Source organism: Rhinolophus sinicus, linkage group LG01 (genome assembly GCF_036562045.2).
Source record: "Rhinolophus sinicus isolate RSC01 linkage group LG01, ASM3656204v1, whole genome shotgun sequence".
Lineage (NCBI taxonomy): Eukaryota > Metazoa > Chordata > Mammalia > Chiroptera > Rhinolophidae > Rhinolophus > Rhinolophus sinicus.
The window spans coordinates 39,651,066-39,673,447 of NC_133751.1; the positions used below are offsets into that span (position 1 = coordinate 39,651,066).

The 22,382-nt window shown below is 36.1% G+C and overlaps 1 protein-coding gene across 13 annotated transcripts in view; it reads left to right on the forward strand.

Annotated features, from left to right (window-relative positions):
- The window catches only part of NLGN1 (neuroligin 1), a 762,859-nt gene that overhangs the window by 141,091 nt on the left and 599,386 nt on the right, over positions 1-22,382 (forward strand). For 7 of the 13 annotated variants that reach the window (XM_074328041.1, XM_074328051.1, XM_074328067.1 and 4 more), the window contains exon 2: positions 21,455-22,269. In XM_074328041.1, coding sequence (XP_074184142.1) covers positions 21,777-22,269 — 493 coding nt within the window. In that variant the 5' untranslated portion in view covers positions 21,455-21,776. Of the gene's footprint in view, positions 1-2,752; positions 3,466-21,454; positions 22,270-22,382 lie in introns of those variants that run through there. The other 6 variants (XM_074328036.1, XM_074328056.1, XM_019750410.2 and 3 more) reach the window with 1 other exon arrangement.

Genomic DNA, 22,382 nt, shown 5'->3' on the forward strand with positions numbered 1-22,382 from the left:
GGTTATCATTGTTCTGCATGTATATGTACTTTAGCCACATATACATATGCTCAAAAAATAATAGACACAATTATTTTTCATGTTTTAAAACTTGATTTAAAAATAGTATCATCCCAGAGGTATCTTTCTGCAACCTGCTTTTGTTATTGCTGCTCCACATTGCATTTCTGAGATGAATCCACCCAGACTAACTCAAGTAGCTATAGTACATTCCTTGTTCTTTTTACTGCATCTACTACAGTATTGCAGTATGCGAATAGTCTATAAATTACCAGTCCATTTATTTATCAAAAGGTATTTAGAGTACCAACTCCCCTTTTGTTGCTTTTCAAGTAATTCTGTAATGGGTGTTTTATGTATGTGTTGAGAAGTATGCAGGAGTGGGGAGAATGGGTTTTAGTATGTACAAACATTCACCTATCACTTAACTGATTTCCAAAGTTGTTGATGTATTATATACTTTCTGTGCTTGCTCCACATCCTCATCAATACTTGGCATTGCTGGACTTAAAATTTTTTGCCAATTTCATAGCTGTGAAATGATAGTCCATCATTTAACTTGTATCTCTGTAAAAACTAGGAAATTGAGTACTGTTTCCATATGACATTGAGAATCTTCTGTCAATGTGTTTTTAATCTTGGCTCTTTTTTTTATATCATTTTTTTTTCTATATATATATATAGAAATCTTTTATATATACTATACTAATCCTTTTTTTGTTTATATATATACAAAATATATTTTTTTTTCTATGCCTTTTTTTTTTTTTTGTGTACATGAGTTTTTTTTTTTTATATAAAATTTAATATATTTAATAAATAAACACACTTCCTTTATGGACTTCACTTTTTATATCGTAATGTTTAATAAATCCTTCTCTTTCCATCTACTCCAAATCATATAGTTACCTTTTTCTAAAAGTTTTAAGCTTTGCTCTGCATCTTTAAGTCTTTATCCTACTTTAAATATATATTTAGGTGTGAAGTTGAGAGCTAGTATTATAATTTTTTCATATGCTTAATGTATTATCTGAATAATTCATTTTTGCATTGCTCTCTAGTGCCACCTATGTATCAAGTTTCTACAAATTTGTCAATATATTTCCCAGCCTCCTATTCTATTGAGCTAATTTCTATTGCTAAACCAAAGCTACATCGCCTCAATTACTGTCATTTTGTATTAAGCCTTAATAGTTCATATGGAATTACTAATACCTTCTTCTTAAAAATTGTACTGACAAGTTTTGACTCTTTGCTCTTGCAAACAAATTTTAGGATTAAATTTGCAACTTTCTTGAAAAACTATAGTGAGCTTTTTGTAATAATTACATTAATTTTATAGATTACAATATTGAGTCTCCCATCTTAGAACATAGATTTTATTCATTTATTTGGGTTTACTCTTTAATTTTAATAGATTTATAAACTGTGGGTCAAAAAGTGACTGCTCACAGTCACATAACCAGTTAAGAGCAAAACCAGTGGTAGAAGGAAGGTCTTTTGACTCCTTAACAGCTCCTACACTAAAAGGGGTTAATTATTCAGTCAGCTAAGTGAAAGATCTTGGAGTCCTTGAAGCGTCTGCACCCACCAGCAAGAAAGTTAATCCAACCTCCTGAATTTACTAGGCAATTGATAATCAGAGTGTGTGAGAGGGCTTGTTACATATGCAGAATCTCATTCTTTCTCTGGTCCTACAGATTCACAATCCTCATTTTTAAAAGATTCCTGGGTCACTGGTAAGCACAATAAATTTGTGAAGTATTGCTTACCAAAAATGAGTACTAAAACTCATGGCATTGGCTCTTTTTCTCTAAAACCTGCGAAAAATGCTAGCAGTTATCTGTAAGTCATTGAACTGCAAAGGATGCAGGGCAACAATCATAGCGGCCCATATAAGGGCACATAGATCATACTCTTGCCACAGGGTCACAGCAGCCATCTGCTTTACTGAGTGAACATCAAAGATTCAAAATGAGAAGAGATTGTATATACAGAGTGTGCCAAGAAAATGTATACACATTTTAAGAAAGGAAAAAAGTATTAAAATTGTAATACTTAATATATACTGATAGCAAAAGATGAACACAAGTCATGTTTAACTTCTGCAATTGCAAGAGGTGCTCGAAGTGGTTACCATCAGTATCCAGATACTTCTGATTACGGTGAACTACTGCTCGAGCAATGTTGACCAAAGTGTTAACATCTCTTAAAATGTATATACATTTTTTTTTGGCATCCCTGGTATGCACACTCATATTCCTTTAAAGGATAAAAAGCAAAAAACTGTTAAGGGTTTTTCTAAAAGGAGCATATTTCAGGAATATTAGAGCGTCTTTTGATATCTGTAGTCACTCAGGAAACAAATATACTTGCTTTGAAATCACTAACTGCCCTAAATTGGCATTTTAGCTACTAAATGCCATTGGGGAAAGTTCTGTAGAGAAAAGATGGATACTGGGGGAGACAGAAGCACAGAAGATTCAGTCTTTAAAGTAAAACAAAGAAGAAAGATCACACGATTTTTTCCAAGTAATCATATACTATTCATGTTAATTTCCATTCAGCTTTCTTGTTTAACTACTACAGCAGCAGCCAGTTATCTACAGGGGGAAAAAAAAGAAAAAGAAAAAGAAAAAAAAAAAAAAAAACTGTGAGGAGAGGGGATTGAAGAAGAAAAAAAAAGTGAGATCCCTGCAATATTATCTCGGGCCACTAGGGGTATCTTTGTACCATTTTTCATTCTGCACCGATTTGGAGTAGAAACCTATATTAGGGGAAAACCACGGTCCTCGGCATTTTTGCGAGCAGTGCACCCAGAATCTAAAAAGATTGAAAAAAAGAAGAAAGAGCGAAAGAAAGAAACCACAGTTCTTTCGGTCACCCGAACAGGGCTACGAAATCGCTCTACCGGACATCAGCACCGGGGATTCATTTTTGAGGTCAATTTCCAATCGAGATAAATCTATTGGATTAGTAGGATTATCTGATTGCAGCTGAAAGAAGTAACGTTTTTGATCATTTGTATTTCTTGCTTGATGGTCGGATTTACATGGAGGTGGCTTTGGGTCCCCAGGACTCTGGATCGTGGTTGCAGCTGGAGAGAAAAAAGGATCAATCGACACGTTTTGGAAGTGTCTGTGGGTGAATAAAAAAAAAGAAAAAAAGAAAAAGAAAAAAAAAGGAAAGAAAGAAAGCAAAAGAGAAAAGGGGGGGGAGCAAAACGGGGGTTGTGGCTGCTTAAAGAAGAAAAAAAACAAATGAAATAAAGGAAGCGTCTTGAATTCTGAAACAAGAATTACCTGGTGCTCAAAATTCCAAAAAAGCCTCTAGAAACTGGTAAATACTTTAACCAATTCAGCTTGAATTTGACGGCGAAGTGTTGTAGAAACTGTCTCCTTGAATTATTGGAAGGGGACTGGGGGAAGATGAGGGGTCTCCCTCTGTGGATTTTTCTTACCGAGGGTAAGTTTGGGGGTCTTTTATTGGGAGGGGGCTGCCGTGGTTTGTGTGCCGCTGCGCGGAAGGTGGAAGGTGCTGCGGCCGCGGTGCTTGTTGAAATGGGAGAAAGGGGGAAGCAAAACCACCTCGCGCATCTCGGGATCGCTAGGGAGCTACCTAGATGGAGCTTAAAAAACCCTCTTTTGCGGCGTCAATGGGGAAGCTGAGCAAACCCTCCAAGCTCTCAACTTAGCATCGAAAATCTCCCAGTTGGGGGATCCCTTTTGGATTCAGTGCTTTCTCCTAGTGATACTTTAAGGAGAGGAGGCAGGAATGCCTTAGAATACCTGAGTGTGGAGGGGGAAAGCCCAAGTAGACATCGCGGCGGGCTCGGCGGCGGTTTCAGCGGCTGTCTTGGCTTTTCCGGCAATTTTGCAGGGAGAATTGGCCGTTTTCATGTTGTATCTTTCTGCCTCCCCCTCATTCTCTTTTCGCCTTCACGCCTCCCCCTTCTCTCAGCTGATCACTAAAGGGTTACAGGGTCACTGAATCGGATAGAGACAGAAGTGAGTGCCGGGCCACTCATGTTGTCTTGTAATTCACTTGCACGACTTTGCATAATACTGTCCAAGGTAACTTTCTTCGAGTTGGAAGAGTCCAGGAAGGCATTGCAGCTTTTCTGCCCAGGGCCCAGGATGGCGAGTGCGCCAAGCAGCCGCTGCATTTCTGATGCATCCCAACCCTGGCTGCCTCGTCACTTACTGGCTTTTCTTTCCGACTGAGTGGAGCGCGCGCGATCCCAGATATTTTCTTGCAGCTGAATTCAGGGGAATTCCCCCCTCCCTTTTAAAAATGTATTTTGTAGCTCTCAAGAAAAGCTTATCTTTATTTGCAGAAGGAAAATCAATTTCAGCAGATATAATTAAAATTAATCACTCAAATGAGTAAATATTAATTGACTTAGGAAACTAAAAGTTGCTTTGGAATCCAGGAAAGCATTTTATTCTGAACCAGTTTTGGTGTCCACACAGGTTCAGAACAATAACATCTACAGAACTGATTCATTTAAAATATATGTATATTTATATAGATAGATATGTTAATAGGTTAATGAACACCACCCCCATCCTTTTGACACCTCACTCAGCATCATAATTTTAGTTGGCTTTTTCTATTTAAGGCCATTTTGTTACATTTTAAACCTTCACACATTGAAATACATTAGAATGACATGGAGATAGATACTAGTTAAACTATAACATAATGTATTGTGTACATTTTAATCTTTTGAAGAAAAGCATCAAATTTTTTTCCCCAGGGGTTTTCGTTTACAGATTATAAAATGTGTGTAGATACCTTTATGGTTTTAGCATTGAAACTTCTTCATTCCTTGTGACTCATTGAAAGGCAACTCTTCAATGTCATCTGAAGCACGCATCCACCCAGTACTTATTTCAGGAGTTCACAATACATCAGACATCCTGGTATTAAAAGAGGAGACTCACCAAACTTTCTTCCTGGATTTGTGTCTATATATGTTTCTGAAATCTAAATTTTGAAACAAGCACATGCCATTTATTTTTCTTTTTAAAGATAAAATTGCAAATATAAAAGTTCTGTCTCCTAAGAATTCTACAGTGGAAATGTTAGTTTTTATTTCTGCAGACTGTCTAAGCTTTTCTCAAAATGATAGAAACAGCAAGGAATAGTTTCTGCAAGCCCAGTTGTTTGTTTTAAGGAGATATCTGAGAGGCTAGGTTTGCCTTTTATTTCACGCAGCTCTAAGTCACGTGGTTGATGTGCAGCGTGAACTAGAAGAATGGATGTGCTGTGTATTGGTGCATTCTAGACACTGGTCCTAGCCACGCAGTCCAGTAAAGTTTAACATCATTTTTTTAAAAAAATTAAATGATTGAAAGAAGACAGCAAGCAAATAGCATATTAAATGATAATTAAACACTGAAGGGGAATGGGAGATGGGCTAGGATTTCTCTTTTTAGGTTTGAAAAGAGTATAGTGTTCATACAAAAGTAGATGAAGAATAATAGTATAAAAAGTAGACGGAACATGAAAAAGGAGGTCCTTTTCAAAGTTAACTTGCATGTTTTTGCAATCTTTGAACCAGTGGTCATGGCATGTTCCATAGTGCTAAAGCAGACAACTCAGCTTAACGTGCCTTTGTCTTGTTTGAACAATATTTTTCTCTGTCAAGTATAATCATTACTTTCCACTCCCTCGTTCTATTCTCTTTCGGCAGAGAGAATGAAAAGGGGAAAACTCTGGCCTACTCTTTGGTTTCTACAAGGAGTTCCTACACAAAACTGGTAAACTTTGTAGGTGGTAAATTCACTTTGGAAGTCCAATAACAATCTAAATAAAATAAACAAAACTACACACCACCAAATTTTTAAAAACTGGTCAGCACATGAAGAGCAAGGTAACCAGTTAAGTAAATGTTCTCCATGAATGGAGAGAATCACTGAAAGGACTACTGAAAAACCTGAAGAGTTCACTTAGAAAATTAATTACATTTTTGCTCTACCTTATCCAGATACATATTTTTGATCATGATTATTAAAAATTACATGGTGGCTTTTATCAGTTCCAATTTTGCTACAGAGTAACAGAAAATGTGGTAATTTGGGGTAAAGTTATGGAAACTCTCAATTAGCCTTAATAATTGCAAGCCCAATTCCTAATGTACATGACAAGAATTAGCATTGGATTCCCCAAAACTTATCCCTATGGAAGAATTGATGTTGCATTTACTGGAGCTTTGCTTAACAGATACACCTGTCCCCTGAAAGTTTCCATGTGTTCCAAGTGGCCTTACATTCAAAGGGGGAGATAACACATTTGCTGCACCTTCTTTTAATTTTGAGAAGATTAAATACAGTTAAATGTTATTCTACATTAACTGAGTTTTAAAAATTAAATTACTACACACTGAACTGAAAGCAAAATGAAAAGGGCAATCCTTTAATGATTTGTAGAAATTTAACAAATGGCAGCCCCAAATGCAAATCTTCCATCTCTTTTGCTTTATTGAGAAACGCAAAACAAAACTTAACTTGCAGGTAATTTAAAATTTCACTTTTTAACATCTCAAATTTGCAAAGCCCATAAAAATTGAAAAAAAAAAGTGAACACTCATGATGAATCTAGAGTGTCATTTTAAATACCTTTTAAAAGATAATTTAAAATATTTTGAGGCAGCTGACCGCTTAATGGTGTGGGATGGCAACATTCTCCACTGTTGCTAAGCATAAGTCTTTAACAGTAACAGGTTTGATTGTTCTTGCTTTGTTGTTAAGGGAATTGCACTGACAGTGTCAAATAGTCCTATGATACTGTGATATCTCTGCCTTTAAGATCCCCTGCAAAAAAAAAAAAAGAAAAAGAAAAAAAAGAAAACAACAACAACAACAAAACCACACACCCATTTGGTAGCAAACCTGGGTAAAAGAGAAACACTGCCAACTCTAACCTTTACTGAAGTCAGAGCAAACTAGTAAATCACTCTAGGCATTTGAAATGATTAGACATTAAAGTTTGGGGGGATTTTATGTGAATTCTTTTTATAACAGTCAGTATAATCTCTTCTATGCCTATTTCCGTTGCATGTAAGAGAAATTCTAGTCAATGGCAGAACGCTTTACTGCTGCCATTACTGCAGACTTTATAGATCAGAGATGTGTCAGCGTGTTAGCTTTAGCAGTAACGCCTCTTTTGTGTGAAACCTTATGGGCCTTGCAGGCACTCTCTCATTCTGACACTCATAAAATGCTCAAGTCCCCATATTTACTATTTAATTTTCTTCCTATACATAGCAACTGAGCACTTCAATATATGAATGTGCAGCCAAAAAATGACAGGCAAGTGTGAATGGGACTAATGAGTTTTAATAATACACATATTAGGGACTGCTACAGGAAGTTTAATTAAGAAAAACAAGTTGAGCATGAAATTCGTTTTGGAACAAATGCAATTTAAGATACTGCTACCGATGTAAAATCAAAAACCACAATGATACATCGCAGGAAATAAACTTTCAGGCTGAGACTTATCTCTACTTAATGCAGTTGGCGTCTTAGGACCTGCCTTTAAGTTGATGAGCTTGGGTTTGACTTAGGAAATAAGAGTATATATACTTTTTCACGTGTTTTCACTTTTCTCTGGTTTCTACAGCAATTTTCAATTAGTATCTTCTCTATATATCTAGTCACATTTGTTGTACCTGATGCTGGTTCCCTTGTGATAGGCCACACTGTAACCTTTTGTTTTCCTGTAGTCTGCTTCTCTCATATCACCTATGCCTGCGGGTAGAGCTACCTGTTGAAACCCATGCCTTCCCTCTGGGTGTGCTATACATGGTGCTTCAATAAGAAATCTGCTTGTGTATCCATTTACCTGCACCTATACTTCTGTTTGATTTTTGGTAAAATCAAGAAAACATGTAGTTTTGTTTGCTTGTTTATGTACTTATTTGGTAGTGGCAATGTGTTGGGGACCAGAAGTTGGGGAAGAGATAGAATATCGAGCAAATGTTTTCGTAGAATGCATTTTTCTTACATTTTGTTTGTATCTAAATAACATAGGTACATCTGGAGAGAGTGAAGAAGCCAGACCATAATAGGAAGGTCTTACATGTTTTTCAACAACTGCCTTTTGGGAAAATTATAACTGATATACTAATTTATCGATATAGATATTGGGCATCACTTATGTGTAACAGTTTTTTCTTCCTTGACACACCAATGAATATTGAGTCTTCAGAAGGAAAGAGGTTAATTGTAATGTTCCAAAGTGAGTTGAAAATTCTTGTTGCCTTTAAAAAAAGTAGTTACGGTGAATACTTTCATATTGTCATATGGGATACTTTCTGTGCTTAGGAGTTCAACAAGGTTACATATGAAATCAATGAGTACTGATTTGATAAAAACTAACTTGGGATTATCACTAATATAAGTTTTCCACATAGGACAACCACCTTTCTTAGGACATGATTTACCCAGAAAACAGTGATTACTACATAGGACATTGACCAACAGTGGTCACAACATTCACACCTGAAAATAATACTTGAGCCATTTAATAGTTAACCACAACACTAAAGTAATAAAGATTCACTTCAGTAACCATTATGTTTCAAGTAAGTGCATCTGTCATTTTTAATTTAAATCTATATTACTTAGCTGTCCAAAACTTTACACATAAGTGACAGTGTTATCTATCCTTTTTCTTATGGGTAAAAGAAGTCACCAGTTTCATTTCCTCTTTAACTGTGTCAAGTGTTCAAATGTGTATGTTACTATGAGATTGATACCAAAAGTTCTTATTATTTAGAACTGTGCTTTTTAGTAATAATATCTGAGAAATTATTGAATATACAAAGGTAAAACATTTTATATAACAAAACGATATTGTAGTAACAGTATATATAACCTCCGTGATGGCAGGGATTTCTGTCTGATTTTTCAAAGCTGTGTGTGGTTCCCCACAGGCTCTAGAACTGTGCCTGGCAGATTACTGGGGGCCAATAAATACTTGTTAAATTAATAAAGAGACCAGGCTCTAGCTTTGCATGTTACTTCTTTGCTTAATAATTGGTCTTTTCATTTTTGCTTTTTATTTTTTCTTAAGTAATTTGTTATTTGAATTAATAGATATTTTGAAGTTATGTGCACAATTCTAAAAGTAAAAGGAATATATTTAAAAGATTGGATTTTAATCAAACAAATAATAATTGGCACTTTTACTGATTTTTGTAATATAGTTATTTGACTTTACCTTGATATATTATTTTATCAAGACTTACACATGTTATAGGATTATTTCTGGCTATAATTTACCAAAATGTACATTAGAGTTATTTTCTGCCATGAAGAAAATGTGATATCTCAAGGAACTTTGAGAGCACTAAAATTTTTTTCAAATACTTAGAAATTGGACAATAAGATCTAAAATGTAATGAAGTTTGGCATTCTGGTAATTATTCAAGACTTTTCTGTCATTTTTAAAAATACTTGATAATTCCAAACTCCCTATCATTCAATTTTATTTAAATGGTGAATTCATTTAGCAACTTACATTACATATGTATATTAAATTCTTGTGAATATCTATTCATTGATGTTCTGTTACACAAATAGCCCATGAATAGACCATTGTTTTGAAACTTGTTATTATTAACAAATTAATAAATTATTACTAATAAAACTGTAATGTGAAGGGAATCTAAAAGATGTAGATATTTGAAGAAAATTGCAAGTGTAATATTCTTTCCCCTTTGGGGCACTGGTTGAGCTCTAAGCCAGGTCAGAAGTGACAGGAAACCCTAATTGTTGCTTGGTGCCTTACGTGAAAGGAGTTGGTGGTCTTAGTCCAGTTCCTAGTAGACAGTTACTTCTTAGACAACAGTCACTATAGTATTTGCTAATTCCAGCAGAAGCCTGAGTGCGAATGGACACAAAGGTTTAAATACCCCGGCTCTGCTAATCATCATCCAAAGTGTCAAGATTGACACACCCTGTCACAGGGCCATACTGAGAAACTTAGTCCTGCCCCTGCCAAAGTTGTAGCTATTCTCTGGCAGCAAGGCTTTTATATATATATATATATACACATATATACATATATATATGTATATATACATATACACACATATATATGTATCTATATATACATATATATGTATATATATATACATATATATATATATATATATATATATATATATATATAGAGAGAGAGAGAGAGAGAGAGAGAGAGAGAGAGAGAGAGAGAGAACTTTAATTAAGCAGGGCATCAGGCATGGCAATTCTCCACTATTCCCAGGCACAGCAACTTACTAGCAACAAAAGTAAGCTTAAATAGTGAGTTGAGAATGTAGCACTGCTGTTAGGGTGTGCTGTCTTCTCTATAAAGATACTGGCAGCATAATTAAGTTGCTTCTGGAAGCAATGACTTGTGACCCAAAGACGCCCCCTATCAGACAAAAGCATCAATTTAATATAAAGGGAAGTAATCAACTCTACCTGGCTATCTCTCCTGAGCTCTTGAGTGATTATTCTTTTCTTCTGGGGGATCACTGGATTGCCAACTGGTTTTCAAAAATGTGTCCCGCAGTGTGCTACGTATACAGTCAGACCGTTGCCCATGTTTCTTTATTTTTGTTGTTTTTCTGTTTTTTGTTTTGTTTTGTTTAGTTTTGTTTTAAACATGCTGTCTTATCCATTCCTGTCCATCTCACCCAACTTCACCTTCTTCTTTTTTTTTTTTTTTTTAAGATTTTTTATTGGGGAAGGGGAACAGGACTTTATTGGGGGACAGTGTGTACTTCCAGGACTTTTTTCCAAGTCAAGTTGTTGTCCTTTCGATCTTAGTTGTGGAGGATGCGTTCAGCTTCAAGTTGTTGTCCCTTCAGTCTTAGTTGTGGAGGGCATAGCTCAGCTCCAGGTCCAGTTGTCGTTTTCTAGTTGCAGGGGCACAGTCCACCATCCCTTGTGGGAGTCCAACCAGCAACCTTGTGGTTGAGAGTATGCGCTCCAACCAACTGAGCCATCCAGGAGCCCAGCGGCAGCTCAGCGGCAGCTCAGCTCAAGGTGCCGTGTTCAATCTTAGTTGCAGGGGACGCTGCCCACCATCCCATGCGGGACTCGAGTAGTTGAACCGGCAACCTTGTGATTGAGAGCCCACTGGTCCGTGTGGGAATCGAACCGGCAGTCTTCGGAGTTAGGAGCACGGAGCTCTAACCACCTGAGCCACTGGGCTGGCCCCCAACTTCACCTTCTTGTTCATTTGGAAGTCAGAATTTCTAAATAGATTCTAGATTTAACAATATTTGGAATTTCCATCTGAGAGTAGGTCCGTAGAGAAGCAGAAAGTAAAACTTATTTTATATAGTTAAATGTGAATGGCTTTTGTCAGCTACTGCCTCAAAACAAAACAAAACAAACAAACAAGAAACTCTAGTATTTAGCCATTAATTGGAATGGTCATAGCAAAAATATTCAGTTGGGGAATGCAGAAGGAAAGACTATATCACTTTGATCTCTATTTCTTCGAGTTGTCATTAATAAGCTGTTATGGCATCTTAGAATCCTTTTTTCTTGTCAAACAGTAATGGAATTAGCTACCAGTCTATATGATCATCCATGCATACCCCTGCATGATGAGGATTTTCATTGTACTTTCATTTGTTTCCACCTCTTTTCTGTTTTACCCCCTCGTGCTATTATTCTAATTGAGATAATGCTATCACAGAGGTCAGTCATTAAAAATAGATAAATAAAATCTGAGGGCAGGGTTAATTGATGAAAATAACATAATGGATGAATTGGCTATTCATTCAAAAATATTTTCTGATGACATGCAGTATAATGAATTGTTCTGGGGATGGTTATTAAAAATCAACAATTCAAAAGTAATAGCCTTTATTTTTGAAGAGTAAGGCCAGTCTGATCACGTTGTTTTTGTGGTTATAATTCTTCTCATCATACTTGGGATGAGATCTCACATTCCTAAAATGGCATAGAAATTCTGGAATTGTCAGCTCCTCTGCCCTTCTCTCAGTCACACTGATCTCTTTGTTCTTGGAGAGCCCCAGGCTTCTCAGCATTTGTGTCTTTTCTTGCCTCTCTCTGCCACACTCTGTACCCTGGTCCTCACCTGCCAATTCCTACCCATATGTCAGAATCCAATTTATAGATCACTTCAAAAAGATCATCCTTCCCACTCCAAATTCATTAAATGTGTCCTCAGAGCCCCCTGCATTATCCTTTTTGGCAAAGCATTTATGACTAAATAGTTATCTGTGTAACATAAAGTTTGTCTTCCTCATTGAACTGCAGCTTCCATGAGAATCAGCACTATTCCTATCTGGTTCATGTTGGCCTCTCCAGTACCTCGTATTAAATAATTGTAAGAATGAAGAGGGAAACTGGGTTTCTAAATTGCTGTGATAAAAACGACTATGGGTTCAGTTACAAGAAAAGTTGCAAGTGCTTTGAGAGTTAAGGGAAGGGAGTGTTTTGTGGCTGGGAAGATCTGGGAAGAAGTACTCACTTTTTTTTTTTCTCCAAATTAAAATTTATTAGGGTGACAATGGTTAATAAATTTCCATAGGTTTCAAGCGTACAATTCTGTAATACATCATCTGTATATCACTTTGTGTGTTCACCACCCAGAGTCAGTTCTCCTTCCATCACCATATATTTGATCCCCTTTACTCTAATCTACCACCCCATTCCTCCTTTACCCTCTGGTAACCACTAAACTATTATCTGTGACTGTGAGTTTTTGTTTATTTGTTTGTCTTTTTCCTTTGTTGCTTTCAGTTTTATATCCCAAATATCAGTGAAATCACATGGTTCTCAACTTTTTCTGCCTGCCTTATTTCACTCATCATAATAATCTCAAGATCCATCCATGTTGTTGCAAATGGCACTATTTAATCTTTTCTTATGGCAGAGTAGTATTCTGTTGTGTATATATACCACATCTTCTTTATCCAATTATCTATCAAAGGACGCTTTGGTTGTTTCCATCTCTTGGCCACGGTAAATAAAGTATTGGAGAGGCTGTGGAGAAAAAGGAACCCTCATACACTGTTGGTGGGAATGCAGATTGGTGCAGCCGCTGTGGAAGGCAGTATGGAGGTTCCTCAAAATATTAAAAATAGAATTATCATATGACCCAGCAATCCGTCTCCTGGGTATATATCCAAAAAATCTGAAAACATTTATCTATAAAGATATATGTGCTCAGAAGTACTGACTTTTGAGCCAGACCTTCAGGGATGCTAGCTGGGGTCCCTCCAAGCAAAAACTGATGGGGAAGAGTGATTTCCTGGAAGAGAGATCTTGGTAAACAAGTTGGACCCAATTCACTGACCACAGCTCCCAGTGCTGCGTACTGCCTTCCATTAGTATTGTTTTTTCACAAAGATAGATTGCCACCAGATATAACCTCTGCAATATACTCATGATTTTTTCCTGAATATTCTTTAAAATATTTAGTTGGTAATTTTTTTTCTCCTATAACTGTCAAATTTTAGTTTGTCTTTTCTACTTAACTTTCTGTTTTCTCTGTTGTTTTATTACATGATTGGAGAGGTTCATTTACACTGGAAGTAGACCAAGGAGAATGAGAACAAATAGAATTGCTTATATTTTCTGCAGAGGAAGGGGAAGTGGAATGTAACTCTGAGAAACTATTGATGCTTGTCTATCTTTTCTCCTAGAAGGAGGCTCTGGACAAAATAGAAAAGGATGCAGGGTTTATCTGTTAATTCTATCTATTAATTCTTCTGCCTTACCCATTTGTTTGAATTCACTACATGCAAAAAACTGTTTTTTTTTTGTTGTTGTTTTATTGAAAAGTATTTCAGTGTCTTTGTGTTTCTTCAATTATCTGTTAAACTGAGATGATAATGATCTCTATTTTATGGTATTTAGAGACAATTAAATGAGATGATGCAGTCACTCACTGTTTGGCCCCACTCTGTGCTCAGTTCGTGCTAGCCATTAACCAAGTTATTAATTAATAACGGCCATGGCAGAATATACTTGTCCCCGCATTAGTCCTCAGTAGCTACATGTTGGTATGACCCCTACATGGGCCATGGCATACCTTGAACTTTTACATATTTAAGGTCTGGAACTTTGATATTCTCATCACAGAGTAGACCCCTTGTAATCCTTGGTTCTAATTATTTCTTACTTTTTCTCCTTGTACCCTTCCAGTACTACATATCTTTCTACCCAAATTGAGTTACTCTATTCAACACTAGAATAACCATTTCTCATAACCTTTGCTCCTTGAAATTTTACCATTCTTACCTTGCTTATCCACAGTCCTAACTTGTATTATTTACTCTCTGCTTCAGATTATGGAATGTTGCTGGTAAAAAGCCTCAATATCACTCTGTTTGTGCCTATTTTATATAAATTATGCCTATTAATTAACCCCAGCAAGCAGATCAGCAGTCTTTTTATTTCCTTCCTATTGGTGTCCTGTGAATTTCACTCTCCTCAAACCCTCACCCTGAGCATATGACTTCATTGAGTTAGTCTCAACGGGAAGCAAAGCAAAATGTCCTGTATCATAAAGGTTCAGAGCCTCTTCTGTGGAGTTAGGTTTGTTTCTTGCATCTGCCTTTTCTTAGCTGTGTGGACTTGATGAAGTTATCTTACCATCTAAAGCCTCACTTTCCTCATCTCAAGCAACAGTACTTGGCTTATTAGTTTGTTGTGGGGACTAAAAGATATGAACACGAACCGCATAAAGTACTTTAGACAGGGTTTGGCAACTAGTTGGTGGTCTATAATATTAGTTGTTTTTGTTGTCATTTTCACATAAATGTGGATGTATTCAGCTGGACTTCAAACTGAACATGAAAATAAAATTATTTCTGATTTCTTTATCACCAATTCATTGACTAAGGTAATGGTTCTCACACCTTTGTAATCATGCAATCCTGTGGTTTTGAAAACCAAGCCATAAAAAGTATAATATATATATATATATATATATATATATTCTTACATAAGTATTTCTATTATTAAATCGAAAAACATACACAAAATAGACATTAAAAAATGAGAAAGATAAAATCAGTATTTTTAATATCTTATAAATCTTGACGTCTTCATTCCATCATTCATTAATATCTCAAGACAGAGATTCTTGGGGTGCAGTTCACAGCTAATGAAATGGATATAAATCCGTATTTCAAGTTATCTTCTTAATCTTTTCAAATATTTTTGTCTGACTTGTTATAAATCATTAAATAGCCATTGTTTAGTTTGCAATGTAACTGAAGAAGAGCTTATACTATAAGTAGGAGAAGTTTCATTTCTGCTCATTTCTTGTTCTTATGATTGTATTACTAGTATTTCTTTAATCTGTATTTATCTTGTGGGAAATAATGCAGTAATCTGTTTTGTGAAGGTTACTTCAATTAAAACATGATGAAAACTGTATAAATCTACTTATCCAATGAAGTAAACTCTAATACTGGACTATACATTGAAAAGGAAACAAAACAACAATAAAATGCCACTGCTGGCAAACCTACTGCCTTATAGAAAAATCTACACCTTCCCAAGATGCATAGTGTTATATACATCTCATAGCCACGTGAAGGCACTTGTATTAAAACATATATTCGTATTAGCAAAGCTTAATTTCTTTCTCTTTTGCTTTATAGAAAATACTGTGATACATAGAAGTTCAGTAATTTGCTTCCCTTTTCTAATCTGGTCATTTTGTGGTGGCATATGAACACAGTGCTTTGGAGATCCCTGCTCCACAGTACTGCTAGTTTAATTTTCTTGTAAATAAACTTAATATTATTCTTCCCCTGCTAGGAATATTTAATGGCTTTTCATCACCCAGTGAATAAAATCCGAACTCTTTAGCCTTTTAACGAAGGGCTTGCTTGATTTGGCTGTAACCTGGCATGCCAATGCCAGTCTGTCTCATTTCAATGCTCAACCTCATTTACTCTGTGTTCTGGCCAAACTAAATTGTGCCCTCCTCAAATGTGGCTGTTTCTTTCCCTTCTGTCATAGGTTAGATTTCTCAGGGTGAAAATAAAGGCTTGGAGATGGGAGTTTGCCAGCTGAAAGTTTATTGGGGCATGCCATTGAAAAAAATACCTGGGACGGAGTGAGAGCATCCCAGCCAACTCCACCCTCTGCCCCTTTCCGCAGGGAACCCTGGGGCTGGTATGGTTGGTCTTTCTACACTGGTGTGTACCAATCATTGGAATATGAGCCAGCTCCAGGAAGGTTGAGCACCACAGCATCCACTACATAACCTCTCCACTGTTTTTAGAATGTGTACTCAGCCTGGGATGTCTTGTATGACCATCAGTGTATGTTTCAATCCTATTCATTATTTGAGACCCAGCTCAAATTCCCCTGATTCATGAACTCTTTCCTAATCTACTAACTTGAGGTAGACCTGTTTCTTCTTTTAAAGGCTAGCAACATTTTTTGCAATTACATTCATTTGTTTATTCATCCAATTTTTAAGTATTTACTACATGATTTACTTATACATTAGTTACTTTAAGTGTTCAGTTACAGAAAGGACTCACAGGACTCAAATAGTTTATTCTCATTGGACAGCTTTATTACAGGCAAAGAATACAATAGAGCAATAGCAAGAGAAAGGTATGTAATGAATTGGGTCCAGAAACCTCAGATTCAGGCTTCTTGTTGCCCCACTGCTGGGTCACACAGGATGCCCCTTGTCTCCAGGCCTTAAACCACCACCTGTGTGCATGTGAAACATATTGGTACAGGAAGCCCGAACTCTGTTGGTCCTTGGGTTTTCTTATAGTGAGGCAGTGAGGCAGTCACATAGGCACATTCCAGTTACATGGCCAGACTTGGCCATTGAAAATCGCCACAATCCACTGAAACCAGTTTTATTATATCCGAGTATGATTATATTATTATTACTAAACCCAGTTCTTAAACATTACAGAGCACTGTTGATAGGCTGATATGTTCTGAGCTCAACTCATACACTCATAGGTACAAAACATTGTTTAGCTTTGGTTAATACAGTCAGTCTTCATTATTCCTGGATCTATATTTACAAATCTGCCTATTCACTAAAATGTATTTGTAACCCCAAAATCTGTGCTCATGATTCTTTCAGTCATTCACAGACATGAGCAAAGCAGCAAAAAAATTGAGTTGCCCTATGATCACGTTTCCAGCTGAGGTGATGCTCTGCCTTCTTGTTTCAGTTCTCAGACGGAGCTGAACAGAGGGTGGGGTTGGTAGAGATAGTGCAGTACGGCATAAGAAGCTCAAGCTCCAGGCCAGCTGGAGGGGTTGGGGTCTCAACTCTCAATCCTGTTAGTAGGGTCTCCTCAGACAAGCCACTTAACAATTCTGAACCTTGTTTTCTCTTTTGTAAACTAAAGAAAACAGAATCTACTAAGGTGAATTGTTTCTAGGGTTTAAGATTATAGTTTATAACTGTTAAGTGTGTGTGTGTGTGTGTGTGTGTGTGTGTGTGTGTTTCCCTAGGGACAATGGATCCGTGTTCCCTCATTCAGTGTATGCAATGACCACAGAGACAATAACTACAATGAATAATGGCAATCAATTGTATTGGTCAAGCTCTACACAGCTTGGTGATAAGCACACAGTCAATCCAGATCAGCTGAGATTTGTTAATGTCAGCTCTATGTAAAGGGTTTTCATATAGATTTTATGATGGATATAAAGATATTATTTCAAAGGCAACAGCCCCAAATCCTTGCCCTTGAATAGGAAATTCAGTGGGCTGGGTGGGTGGGGGGTGTCAACAATAAAACAAGTAACAAAAACAAAGCAATATTCCTTTACAATATTGTAGCTACTTGGGAGCAATGGCTGGATTGTACTTGTCTTTATATTCTCACAACATTTAACATGATAGCTTATACATTGCGGATACGCAGTAAATGTTTGATGAGTCACTGAAAGATTGATGAATGTGGCCACCCCCTGTGCTTATCTAATGTCCCAGTCTCACTACTGTCTCCACATTCATCACTTTGGTCTGGGTCATTCTGGAACAAACTAGTTGATAAACCAGCTATTAAGATGAATTAATGCAAGAGAGATAATATATTCCCATTTATGATGTCATTTAAAGTTTGTTTATTTTTTTATTGTGTTTCTCTCAATGGGATAAAACACGTTTTAACGCAAAGGGTGGAATAATGGAAGAATTTGTATGTCCATTAACTACAAAATCAGAAGATGCTAGTCCTATGTGGATTGATAGGCACATCTACTTGCCTGGTCTGCTGAGTAAGGCTTTTCTGACCTCATTAATTTAAGTATTTATTACAAAATATTTGAAACATGGAGGTAAATACAGAGAATTTCCTAACAAAGGTGTGTGTGTGTGTGTTTGTGTGTGTGTGTCACACAACATTATCAAATACTAAGACTTGTAAAACTTGCTGTAGTTAATTGGTGGTCTTCTAAGGCCTCACCACAGGTTATCTATCATAGGTGTCAATTAATTAATAGCTAGAACTAATTTCTTTCCCTTTTCTCCTTACCCAGTGGTTGCAAATGTCCTGTTAATACATATTTATGTATCTGTGAATAATATATAGTATTATTTTACATATTTTAAGCTTTATTTAAATAACATTTTACTGTACCCAATCTGCTATAACTTGCTCTATTCAAAATTTTTGATATTTATCAATGTTGATATATTTAGGTCTAGGTCCTTTATTTTCACTGAAGTATGGAATTCCAATTTGTGACTATATCATAATTCATTTATCAGTATCTATTAGTGGACAGTTAGGCTATTATGAAGTAGAGGTTTTCTTTTTGTTACATATTATTTTAACAGAAACAACCAATCACTGCATTCAATGTAAAACAAAAAAGGTAAATAAAAAATAAAAAAAATAAATCTAAACTTCCAATAAGAACAGGGTACACCATTTAAATTCCTCTGTTTCTATGAAATCGTCAGAATATTTACCTAGACTCTATCTTCTGAAGGAAATTAAACACTTTTCCAATTCAATTTTAAGTGTATTGGGATCAATTTTTTAAAAAGTATTAATTGTGACGTGAAAGACTAAATGATGTACAATGATCAAGAGGATAGCCTTTAAATCAGATGCCGATGGGCTTTTGGATCTGCTATTGATTAGCTGGGAGACCTTGGCCAAGGTATTTAACCTCTGTAACTCTCAGTTCCTCTTGAGTGTAAAAGGGATAACTGATGAACCAATAGGGTTGTTGTAAAGGAGATGTAAACGCATGAAAGCTAAGGGTATGGCATATACTAAGAAAGCACCAATAAATAGGGGAAAAAAACTGCCAAAAGTTTGAGTTTTTATATTTAGGCATATCTATATCTATATCTATAAATATAAAAATATATCTATATACATTTTAAATTTCAGTAATTTAAGCCAGCCATATTTTTACATCAGACTTAGATGACTGTTATTATTATAGAAGCAACTTCTGAAAAATCTTTGGGGTCAATACTGTAGTGCTCCATACAGGTAAGCCCATGAGAAATGGGATATTTCTGTAACCTCAGAAACTAAACATTATTAGAATTTAAAAATTCGCCATGGCTTACATAATTCTAACCCTCCACAATTTGTGTTAAGGTAGCACATCAGTGAGAAAAAAGAGCCCTTTTATTTTTAACACAGTTAAGGATATATAAAATGCACACACAAAAAAGTGTTATTTTGTTAATAACCAAACAAGTAGTTATTATTATTACTGAAATACCAAGTATGTACAGACGAACTTGTGTAAATCGTTGTACTTGAAAATTAGGGTGAATAAAAATGGTGATGGAGACTTTTAAGGCCTCATGACAGGTTCTTTATTTTACATGTAGAAAGGGTCTTTTTAACACCAGAATGTTACTAGGAAAGACTCAGTCGTGCTGTGGCCCATCAGGATTCAGCTCAAGAATAAGCGTAATATACGCTTAACAGAAATGGATTTGAGTAGCTAAATCTTCAGTACATGCTAGAGTTCTGGGACAAGAGTGGGATGGGTCTGAGGCTGTCTTTTGTATGTTGACATGCTTTCACAGCAAATGTATGCGAATTAACACAGACTGCGGTATTTTTGAAGAAAGACACTTATCTCCTTATTGCCTCTGTGATGGACTGTTCAGAGTGGCGAAAAGAACACCGGGACTGAACCAAATCTCTTGCTGCCCTATATAGCTTTTACAATCTCCTTTTCAATAACACAAAGTCAGGGCAGCCTAACTGCCAGACCAGCACTTCTTTAAGCATCTTTCCATAATATGACAGGATAGAACCATCTGTAATACGTATCAACACTATTATTTTCAAAGTAAGCACTTTAAAAGGTGCTTGAACAGGAAAAGACAAATACGCCGTGTTATATGCTATTTTGCAGTTAATGTAAAATTACATTGTGAATTGCATCACACTGAATGTTACATTTTATTCCGATGCATTTTAAGTTGAACTGGGTAAACAGTGTTATAGACGTGTGATTAGAGTTAATATGCAACATGCCATAATTAGGTATGATTGTTCTTTTAAACTACCGAGCTTTTTTTTTAAATTCTTTTTTTGACGTCTAACAGATAGTGAGAATAAAATTTGTAATTTAAAATATATTGACTTTGACTCAGAAATTAATTTTCAGACTGCAAATTCACTGATATCTAAACTATATAGCTAGATGATTAAAAAAAAAACACAGAAAACTCTGCAAAATATGAAGCCAACTTCTATTTTTTAAATTGTGTCTAAAGCCCTTTGTCTTTTTAAATTTTTGAAATTTGAACCTTAATTTAAGGTGAGGGATCTGTAACCAATGATTTTATGCATTGAGAAGACTTTTGAGAAGCAGCAAGTAGGTTAATCAATCAGGTACTTAAACTTAAATGATCATGGTGGAACTAATACTGGTTCTCTTGTTATAACATTAGCTTTGTTTTTTCTACATAGCATGGGATTGGGGACTGAATTTCTGTTTGTTCGTTTTTTAATATGTACAATTATTCTTAAAGAGCGTGTTTATGTTCCAATAATTCTCTACATATATATGTATATACACACACACACACACACATATAAAGATTTTCTGCTATCGAATTCTAATTTTGAGCATGTTTGCTGATGGTGTGGTTCATTGAAGTGATTGAAGACTATCAAAAAGAGGAAATCTCACATATAACCTTTATTTTAAAAATACTATGCTGTGAAATGCCCTTGAAACTATATTATTTGAACAAAACCTGCTTCCACTTAAATGTGTATAAAATCAGCAGGCAAGTTTCTCAATCTAATAGTTCCTTCACCTGTCACCTCACGTCAAACCATAATTTTCCTATAATAGTATTTAACCTCTCTAGCTCTAGCCCCTATTAATGTATTCCTGTAGCTTGTTAAACATCTAGTTACCATCACTTTGTCTATTTTAGATTGCTCGTGCTAATGATTTATTTTCATATTCTCTAGGATATAGACCTGCACCTGACTGGATTTGATTTGTAAGAAGGAAATCTACAGTCAATGGCCACTCTTGCCACAGTGCTACTATGGAAAACAGAATGGTCAATAGGATATGGTCTGCTAAATAGTGATGACTGAAGATGCTACTTCAATACATGAGAAATCAATGGGAGACACTGGCTGCATGAAGGGCTTTCTGAGCTTTTCTCCACAAGCTCACTTCTAAAAGATTGGAGGCCTATTCTACCATTTGATAAGGTCTTTCTCACATGGATACAAATACCTTTGCCTCACTGTAACCAGACAACTAGACAACTAATGTGGGACCATGGCACCGCCCAGATACACGTGGCCAAACTATGTTTGGAGAGCAGTAATGGCATGCTTGGTACACAGGGGATTGGGTACCTCATTGACTCTCTGTGTGTTGGGATGTTTGCTTCAGGCCACCCATGTGCTCTCCCAAAAACTGGACGATGCAGATCCGCTGGTGACCACCAATTTCGGCAAGATAAGAGGGATTAAGAAGGAACTCAACAATGAAATTCTGGGGCCTGTTATTCAGTTTCTTGGGGTTCCATATGCAGCTCCGCCAACAGGAGAACATCGTTTTCAGCCTCCAGAACCGCCATCTCCCTGGTCAGATATCAGGAATGCCACTCAATTTGCTCCAGTCTGTCCCCAGAATATCATCGATGGCAGATTACCAGAAGTCATGCTTCCTGTGTGGTTTACTAATAACTTGGATGTGGTTTCATCATATGTACAAGACCAGAGTGAAGATTGCCTGTATTTAAACATCTATGTCCCAACTGAGGATGGTGAGTTTACTACAGAAAACACAGGGAGATATATTTGTATTTTGCTTTTCTATTCTAAGTTCTAACAATATTAAGTCACGTGTACTGGTAGCATGCATGGCTTTTCCTTTTGG